Genomic DNA, 9,890 nt, shown 5'->3' with positions numbered 1-9,890 from the left:
CAGTCCGCTGCCCGCATGGCAGGACCAAATACCATCTAGACCATCCCTGATAGATATTTATCTAACCTACTCTTAAATATCTCCAGAGATGGAGATTCCACAACCTCCCTAGGCAATTTATTCCAGTGTTTAACCACCCTGTCAGTTAGGAACTTTTTCCTAATGTCCAATCTAGACCTCCCTTGCTGCAGTTTAAACCCATTGCTTCTGGTTCTATCCTTAGAGGCTAAGGTGAACAAGTTTTCTCCCTCCTCCTTATGACACCCTTTTAGATACCTGAAAACTGCTATCATGTCCCCTCTCAGTCTTCTCTTTTCCAAACTAAACAAACCCAATTCTTTCAGCCTTCCTTCATAGGTCATGTTCTCAAGACCTTTAATCATTCTTGTTGCTCTTCTCTGGACCCTTTCCAATTTCTCCACATCTTTTTTAAAATGCGGCGCCCAGAACTGGACACAATACTCCAGCTGAGGCCTAACCAGAGCAGAGTAGAGCGGAAGAATGACTTCTCGTGTCTTGCTCACAACACACCTGTTACTACATCCCAGAATCATGTTTGCTTTTTTTGCAACAGCATCACACTGTTGACTCATATTTAGCTTGTGGTCCACTATAACCCCTAGATCCCTTTCTGCCGTACTTCTTCCTAGACAGTCTCTTCCCATTCTGTATGTGTGAAACTGATTGTTCCTTCCTAAGTGGAGCACTTTGCATTTGTCTTTGTTAAACTTCATCCTGTTTACCTCAGACCATTTCTCCAATTTGTCCAGATCATTTTGAATTATGACCCTGTCCTCCAAAGCAGTTGCAATCCCTCCCAGTTTGGTATCATCCGCAACCTTAATAAGCGTACTTTCTATGCCAATATCTAAGTCGTTGATGAAGATATTGAACAGCGCCGGTCCCAAAACTGACCCCTGCGGTACCCCACTCGTTATGCCTTTCCAGCAGGATTGGGAACCATTAATAACAACTCTCTGAGTACGGTTATCCAGCCAGTTATGCACCCACCTTATAGTAGCCCCATCTAAATTGTATTTGCCTAGTTTAACGATAAGAATATCATGCGAGACCGTATCAAATGCCTTACTAAAGTCTAGGTATACCACATCCACAGCTTCACCCTTATCCACAAGGCTCGTTATCCTATCAAAGAAAGCTATCAGATTGGTTTGACATGATTTGTTCTTCAGAAATCCATGTTGGCTGTTCCCTATCACCTTACCATCTTCCAAGTGTTTGCAGATGATTTCCTTAATTACTTGCTCCATTATCTTCCCTGGCACAGAAGTTAAACTAACTGGTCTGTAGTTTCCTGGGTTGTTTTTATTTCCCTTTTTATAGATGGGCACTATATTTGCCCTTTTTCAGTCTTCTGGAATCTCTCCTGTCTCCCATGATTTTCCAAAGATAATAGCTAGAGGCTCAGATACCTCCTCTATTAGCTCCTTGAGTATTCTAGGATGCATTTCATCAGGCCTGGGTGACTTGCACGCATCTAACTTTTCTAAGTGATTTTTAACTTGTTCTTTTTTTATTTTAGCTGCTAAACCTACCCCCTTCCCATTAGCATTCACTATGTTAGGCATTCCTTCAGACTTCTCGGTGAAGACCGAAACAAAGAAGTCATTAAGCATCTCCGCCATTTCCAAGTTTCCTGTTACTGTTTCTCCCTCTTCACTAAGCAGTGGGCCTACCCTGTCTTTGGTCTTCCTCTTGCTTCTAATGTATTGATAAAAAGTCTTCTTGTTTCCCTTTATTCCCGTAGCTAGTTTGAGCTCATTTTGTGCCTTTGCCTTTCTAATCTTGCCCCTGCATTCCTGTGTTGTTTGCCTATATTCATCCTTTGTAATCTGTCCCAGTTTCCATTTTTTATATGACTCCTTTTTATTTTTTAGATCATGCAAGATCTCATGGTTAAGCCAAGGTGGTTATAAAGTCTTAGGATTTTGTTTGCCGGAACAGAAGCTTTGGTCCCTCAAGAGGTTCAGCTTTCCAGGTATCGTCTGCTTCTGGGTCTTCCGGGTCGCGGTGAGAAGAGCTGGCGGTGCTCCCTTGAGGTCCGAAGTCGTCTGCTTCCGGCCCCGTTCTAGGGGCTAGCTTGACTCGGGTGTGGTGTATCCAAGTGTCTCGCTCTTTCACTCAAATAGCAGTGTGAGAGGTAAGAAGGACTTGGAAAGGGCCTGCCCACCGGGGTTGGAGAGGCTCGTGTTTCCACTCTTTCACATAGACCCAGTCTCCTGGAGAGATCCGGTGGGCAGGAACATTAGCGAGTAGGGACGGAAATTGAATTGGTAAGCGTTGCCCCAGCTATCCTTATCTAGAGAAATACTAAAAAAAAAGCATTACACAAGTCTATTACTGAATAACAAGCAGTACCTGCTGGAACGGCAGTTAGGATTGTGTGAGGGTTTGGCATTGTGTCTAGCTTGAACGACCTTATTTATTGCACGTAAGTCCTGGACAAATCGATATACCGGTTTTCCATGAGTCCATGTCAGGTTTTTTGACTGGCAGAATAGGAGTATTGAAAGGAGACTTGGTGTGAACCAGCACTCCCAACCGCAGGAATGTGGTGATAAGACTCCGGAGGCCAAGCAGAGCTTCTTGGGGGATGGGATACTGATGAATCTGAGGAATTTTAATGCCTGGCTTCAGGATTATACACACTGGCTCTGTCTGGAGAGTACCCAAGTCTGCCCTTGACGTGCCCCACAGGGAGATGTTTACCTCCTGTCTGAGTCGCTCAGGTAGGATCGGGTCCGCAGACAGGATCGGGTCCTTTGAAACTTGGGTTAGAACAGCACACAGCTGGGGAAGTTGGGTTTGAGGCAATCGAAGAATGATTTTGTCATCTGAAAAGAAAATCTGAGCACGTAGTTTACACAACAGATTTCTGCCTAAGAGGTTAACTGGGGAATCTGGGGCTAGCAGAAAGGCATGGGAGGTGGAGACACCAGAGATTTCTACAGCAGCCTCCTGTAATACAGAACAGTCAAATGGCTTCCCGCCTATACCCATTACCGGAATGCTCTTATCTGTAAGGCTTCCTCTCTCCGGCTTGGCAGTAACAGTAGAAAGTGCAGCCCCTGAATCCAAAAGACAAGAATAGGCGGTTCCTCCCAATGTTAGGCGAACCTGTGGGTCTGTGAAGGAACAAACTTAAGTGGTAAAATCATTTGAATAGATGACCCCCCTGGTTGCCGTCATTCCTCATTAGCAATAGCGTCTGTTCTTGTTACAGCTATCTGTTGTTGAGGTCAGTCTCGGCGACGGGGTTGTCGTCCGGCAGGTCGGTTCGGACACTCTCTCTTCCAGTGGCCAAGCTGCTTACAGTAGTTACATATGTCATTGGCGTGTCTCGGGGTCCTCCCATAATCCGATTTTGGTTGCCACCTGGGGGGTCCCTGCCGCCCTCCCTGTTTTTCATTTCCAGTGTTTACAAGGGCTGCTAGCATCCTCACCTGTTTGGTCTCTTGAACTTTTTCCCTTGTATGATATACCCGGGTGGTCACGCTTACCAGTTCCTCCAGGGATTTTCCTTCAGCACCCTCGAGCTGCTGCAACCGCTTCTTGATGTCCGGGGCTGACTGGGAAATAAAAATAAGACTGACCGTGGACTGTGTCCGTGGCCTTGGGATCTGCATTGTGGCATCCTCAATCTTTGTTGGTAATATCTGTCTCGGTAGACCTACTGTCCTGGGCTCCGTTGAGGAGGGTACCGGGTCCACCGCAATTGGTAATGCTGCCGCCGGGGGTGGGTGTGGTCTAGAACAATACATGGGATGGGATATCCTCCAAATAATCAGCCTTGTGAGGGGCAGAAGCTTTCGGGAATAGAGGGGCCTGAATCTGTACCTTCTTCATGCAACGATGAGCCTCATCGTCCCACAAAAACCAATAGTCCATTTGCCCCGGCCCTTGGTTTTCCAGTGTCAGGCGTAAGGGGGTTAAATGGGTAGGAATATCAAAGGAGCCATACTCGGGCCATGCAGTACCCAGGGCTGGCCAATCCTGGGTGAAAAGTTGTAAAAAACGCTTCCTTGACATCCCTTTTTGAACACTGCGTAAGGGCCATTTGCTTAACATATAATCCAAAGGACTATCCTTTGAGGGCTTTACCAGAGACCCAACCATCTGCCTGCTGACACTCTAACGAAGAATTACACAGAGAACAGAGGGAATTATGGCCTAATAGGATCCTATTACAGTAATTTCTACTAATACTGACTGCTACAGGGGACGGGACAGAAGGATCCCAATTCGACCTCAGAGCTTCATCGCACATGATGGCTTCCACTCTGAGGAATTACGAATGAGAGGCTCAGTTCCATCCACACACCTAACGCCCAATGTATAAGACAGAAATTCATTAACCGGTTAACCAGACCAGAACCAGAACCAGATAGTGTCTCCTTATCTTATTAGGACTCACCTTATCGGAACACGAACCCCAGGGGCTGCGGTGAAGCAGTGAAAAGGGGCGAAACACCCCGTTGGCGCTGTTCCCAGTTCGCCGCAGCCGTCCAGAGTCCAATGTCCGAGCTAGGAGAGTCCCGGCAAAGTCGCCAGTAACTGTCACCGAAATATCGGGTCCACCTAGCTGAGAGCCAATAACAGCGAGGCAGGGATAAGGAAGAGTTGCTTTATTCTGCAGAAGAAAGGAGAGCTTGGTACAAAGACTCTGTCTTACACACATTTTACAGATTCTTTATACACATTCAGACCAAGGTCCTTGCAGTGTTAACACTTGATTGGTGGTTGTCAGACCCGTGCTTTTGCTATCTGGTCAGTGAAAACCGGCTTGGGACTAGCTCCAACTACCTTAAGCCTTGAAGGGAAAACAGTTGAAAAGTTCAGGCTACTGTGTCCTTAAGATGTCTGCTTCCCCCTAATGGCCGCTGGCTGACATAACGACTGCTCTATTAAGGGGGGGGGTCACTAGTAACTTTCACAGTTCCTTGTTCACCAGGAGCAGCTGCATCCTCTGCTTGTGTTGCCAGATTATCAATATAATGTCGTTTGTCCTCTCTCACAAGGCGTTTGACCTCACGGTGTGCCTTGCTATACTGCTTGTGGTCTTTGTCCTTTAGCTTCTGGGATTTTGTATAAAACTTTTTTTTTCTTCAGGGCTCATCTGGTTTCTATGGCGTTCCATGTGCTGGGTGTAATCCACTCCTTCCTTCTCTTCTGCCTGTAGCAGATTGTGCAAGGGTGCTGTTCAATTGCAGTGATTTGGGCTCGGGCTGGAGCCTGGGCTCTGGGATGCTCCCAGAGTTAAGGCTGCAGCTCCACCCTGAACATTTACACCAAAATTACACAGCCCCTTATCCCCAAGCCCCATGAGCCCGAGTCAGCTGACATGGGCAAGCCGCAGGTGTCTAATTGCAGTGTAGACATGCCCCCATTTGGCTCGCCCAACCCCTTTCTAACTTGTTTCCTATTACAAATGTAAAAAAGCATTACAGATATTCTCCTACTACCAACTCCAAAAGCAGACTGTCCCTGACAGCTTCCCACCCATCACTCCTAGGACTGTGCATGCAATGAGTGTGTAGAATTGTGCTAGGTATTGATAAAAGGTTGGAGATTGACAAATACAAAGATGCACTTGTCAGAAATGTGACCCACTGCTGTGAAATGCTGCCTTGGTTTTCCCCATCTCTGCAATAGGGACAATGATTCTGAATTTCCTTTGTAAAACATACTGAGATCGACAGATGAAAAGGTCACTGGATGTACTAATCATTATGGCCTGGCAGTGCGGTACCTAAGGAAGGGCATCCAAGAAGTCTGAGTACACTTTGGAAATTGCACCGTGCCATTTATAGAAATAATGACTGTAGTGAAAGGTTTTTAACAAAGAGATTATGGAGGGGGTTTGTAGGGACTCCAGGTGTACAAACTCTGCCAGGGAGCAGTTGAGGTGGCACAAAGTGCCACAAATCCTCCCTCTGCTGTAGGATCCAGAGTAAGCCAGGGCAGACCATAAGCAGGTCGAGGCAAGAGAGATGCCGTGGGCCATATTCTTTGCCCCACACCAAAGAGATACAAAAGGGCAGCAAATCCAACCAGCTAAAGATTCTTCCAGGATGGGGGAATCCTCAGCTGGCTTATTGCTAAAATACTAAGCTCTATCCCAGCCCCCGCTGCAAGAAAGAAAAGATGCCTTAGGCAAATCATCACTGCCCTTTGGGATTCCCTGGCTTCTGGACAACCCTTTGTGGCCACTGGCCATCTTAGAGCCACTTAGGGTTTGACAATAGAATCCGGCAACATGAAGGTGACACAAAACCACCTCTGTTCCCACACCTGCTCAGGTACGTGCCCAGTGCACATTGTCTCACGTTTGTGCCACATCTCACTATCTCAATCTCTGCATCTGTCTGCCTTGATATGAATGTAATCTGTGAAGCAGGGCCCCTACATGCACAGAAATAAAACATACCCTGTTTCTGTGTCACCTAGGCATTGAGGCCCAGGCATGTTGCGGAGTTTTGTGATTTTTCAGCAAGCTTCTTGCTGCTGTCATTACCAGAGGGGAAGAAAGTTTTGGTTTGGGGAATTCTGAAGGCTGTGTCCAGAGCTGGCTCCAGGCACCAGCGTAGCAAGCAGGTGCCTGGGGCGACCAATGAAGAGGGGGGCGGCACGATCGGCCGTTTGGTTGCAATTCAGCGGCGGGGCCGTCACTCCCTCTTGGAGCGAAAGACCTGCTGCCAAATTGCCGCTGATCGTGGCGTGTGTGTGTGTGTGTGTGTGTGTGTGTGTGTGTGTGTGTGTGTGTGTGTGTTTGGGGTGGCAAAAACACTAGAGCCGGCCCTGGCTGTGTCCCATTCTTACACAGTACCATCTGCCATGGAGACAACTTCAGAATGAAAGAATTGCCCACAATTGAAGAGGGAAGACAGGAGTTCAGGAACCAAGACCTCCTCGAAACCCAGGTCTTTTTTCAGAGGTCTTTGAAATCAGCCCACAGGAAGCTCCTCAGTGTGTAAAATACAAAATGAAGCAGACATCATTTTGAACAAGTATTTGAAGGAAGATTAAATGAGAAAGGAACTGTAATATTCTTTCCTTTGTGTATCAGGCTTTTCTTATTGTAATTCTCCTACCTCCTTTGGCCTCCAATTTTGTCCTGGCATTTCCACTGTAAGAAACAGTATGAGAAGCTCAGAAAACTTTATTACTTTTTGTGTAAGACTAAACATGGAGTAGGAGGTCAGAAGAGCCATTTTCCTCTAATAATGAGATGTTGGACACTGTGGAAAGCAGGGACATGAAGAAGAGCAGCAGGTGATGGAGACAGCAGCTGCTTTACTCTCCTTTGCTTAGAAGTCACCAGGGACCAGAATAATAGACCAGATATCATGCCAGGAAGCTATTAAAAACATATGCACAATCTATAACTTCAAGACATGTCCAGTCTACTGAGGACAGCCATGGTGTAGCACACGGACAGAGACATCCTCTAAATTATGTGTTTACTTATTCATTAAAGTTTATATTCATGCAATAGTGAGGCATTTGTTTCCTCAGCTGTCACAGCCAGGTTGTCAGCAGCCAGTCCTAGTGGTCAGAGTCAGAGTTCACAGACACAAGACAGGAGTCAAGAGACAGCTGGGTCAGGATACTGGGAGATCAGAAGCAAGAGACAAACTTGAGATCAGAACTATGAGTTGGGAATCAGAGTCAGGCCAGGTCGGGATATGAAGGGCTTAGAAGCAGGAAAAAACTGGAGGTCAGAAAATACAAGTCAGATGCCAGGAGTCAAACTGGATCAGGATACCAGGAAATCAAGAGCTGTTCAGACAGTTTCCTGTTCCTGTTCCTGGCTTAAGTAGGACCATAGGACCAATTTGCCATTCAGGGGCTGCGCCAGTCAGACTACAGGGGATGAGCCTCACCCTGGAACTGAGCTTCATGGGACCTAGGAAAGCCATCATCTACAGGCTGCCTTGTGGAGGGGTGGAGTGTGGCTGCAGACCTGGGTTTGAGACCCATAGGTCATGACTAAGTCTGCGATTCTGTCACAGAGATCATGGATTCTGTGATCTCTGTGACTTGTGCAGCGGCCAGCTGATCACAGGGCCACCCGAGCAGCTAACCACTGGGTCCAGCCACACCTGCTGCTGCTCGGGCGGCCCTGAGGAGCACCCCTGAGCAGTGACCAGTGCGACTGACCCCAGGGAGCTCCCGAGCGGCAGCCCTGGGGAGCGCTCAAGTAGCAGCTGGTGTGGCTGGCCCCGGGGAGCTCCTAAGCATTGGTTCTGGGCATGCCCAAAGCAGCGACTCCAGGGAGCACCCGAGGGTCATCAGTCCCAGGGGCAGCCCCGTGAACCGTCTGAGCATCAGCGGTCCCGAGTGTTGCCAGAGTAGCAACCCTGGGGAGTGCCTGAGCATTGGTTCCGGAGAACCTTGGAGCAGTGGCCCGCCGGGGGCAGTCAGCCCCCACCACTGGAGCAGGGGCCCCCAGAGCAGTGGTGTCCCAGGAACAGAGATTTAGTCATCATCGGTATTTATAGTAAAAAAGTCATGAAAACGGGCTGTGAATTTTTATTACCCTTAACCTGTCCATGACTTTTATTACAAATATCTGTGCCTAAATCTTAGCCTTAGTTATGGCATCAGCTTGAACTGATGTGATGTGCTTTATATGGGGCTATGTCTTAAACCTATTGACTATTTGTGATGATGCTGCCCGTGGAAGCCAGCTGAGGTCACTCAATTAGGGTGAACTGCAAACAAAACAGGACAGACAAACCTCAAATGCTGGTAGATATTCCAATACTTAGTTTACTAAGCCAGCACAGAACAGCTTCTATAGTACCTCACTGGTTACTCGGAAGGCCAAACAATGCAGTTCCCTTAAAGTACCCAGCCTCAGGTCTCCGTCCAGACACACCTGTCAGATATGATGATGATTACTGAAAATCTTACTTCATCATATAAAAGAAAAGGTGTGACGTTGTGCAGTCTATATGGTTTTATAAAAACTTGATAATAAGTCAATATAATGTAACTGAGATAGTTTTAGAGAAAATACGGTAATAAGTGAATGTAAGTAACTGGGATATGCCTCATGCAAAAGGTCTCTTGTAAGGTATCATTACAAAGCTTATAATCTACTGAGTGTGATCATCTGATTTGCATAAATGTACCACTCTTGTATCTAAAACTAGAAATATAAAATGTAACTCTGAGGGCCTATTGTAATTGTGTAAAGTGTGGACCATTAATGATGGTTTGGAATCTTGATGACTCCCATTGTCTGCAGATGGCTGTATTTACCTGTGAGTCTTCCTGTATATGTGTGTGCTGGCAAGTGAGTAATGAAGTCTTGCAGTGACATGTGATCATGTCACCTGAACTGGAATCCATCTTTAACCTGGTGCTTTTCCAGTGAGGGGGGGTGGAAACCCAGAGAGACAAAGAGTTCCCGCCTTATGCAAAAGATATATAAAGGGGGAAAGAGAACAGAGAGGAGGAGAAGCCATCATGAAGAATCCCCTAGCTACCACCTGAGCTGCAACAAGAGCTGTACCAGCGGAAAGAATTCTGCCCAGGCCTGGAAGGTGTCCAGTCTGAGAAAAACTTACTGAAACATCTCTGAGGGTGAGATTATCTGTATTTAGTTTGATTAGGCATAGATTTGCGCATTTTATTTTATTTTGCTTGGTGATTTACTTTGTTCTGTCTGTTACTACTTTGAACCACTTAAATCCTACCGTCTGTATTTAATAAAATCACTTTTTATTTAGTAATTTACTCAGAGTATGTATTAATACCTGGGGGAGCAAACAACTGTGCATATCTCTCTATCAGTTTTATAGAGGGCGAACAATTTATGAGTTTGCCCTGCATAAGCTTTATGCAGGGTAAAACGGATTTAT

General features: G+C 46.6%; 1 protein-coding gene across 4 annotated transcripts in view; it reads left to right on the top strand.

Annotated features, from left to right (window-relative positions):
- The first annotated feature begins 1,899 nt into the window (after positions 1 to 1,899).
- LOC117882196 overlaps positions 1,900 to 9,890 on the top strand; it is a 15,682-nt gene continuing 7,691 nt past the window's right edge. For 2 of the 4 annotated variants that reach the window (XR_004646951.1, XR_004646952.1), the window contains exon 1: positions 1,900 to 2,161. Coding sequence is in view for 1 of the 4 variants with exons in the window: in XM_034780246.1 (XP_034636137.1) it covers positions 2,645 to 2,750 (106 nt within the window). In the remaining 3 variants the exon portion in view is untranslated. Of the gene's footprint in view, positions 2,751 to 9,890 lie in introns of all 4 variants that reach the window. The other 2 variants (XR_004646950.1, XM_034780246.1) reach the window with 1 other exon arrangement.

Source organism: Trachemys scripta, chromosome 8 (genome assembly GCF_013100865.1).
Source record: "Trachemys scripta elegans isolate TJP31775 chromosome 8, CAS_Tse_1.0, whole genome shotgun sequence".
NCBI lineage: Eukaryota > Metazoa > Chordata > Testudines > Emydidae > Trachemys > Trachemys scripta.
Note: the sequence above shows the minus strand (reverse complement) of the source record. Positions and strands in the feature narration are given on the sequence as shown.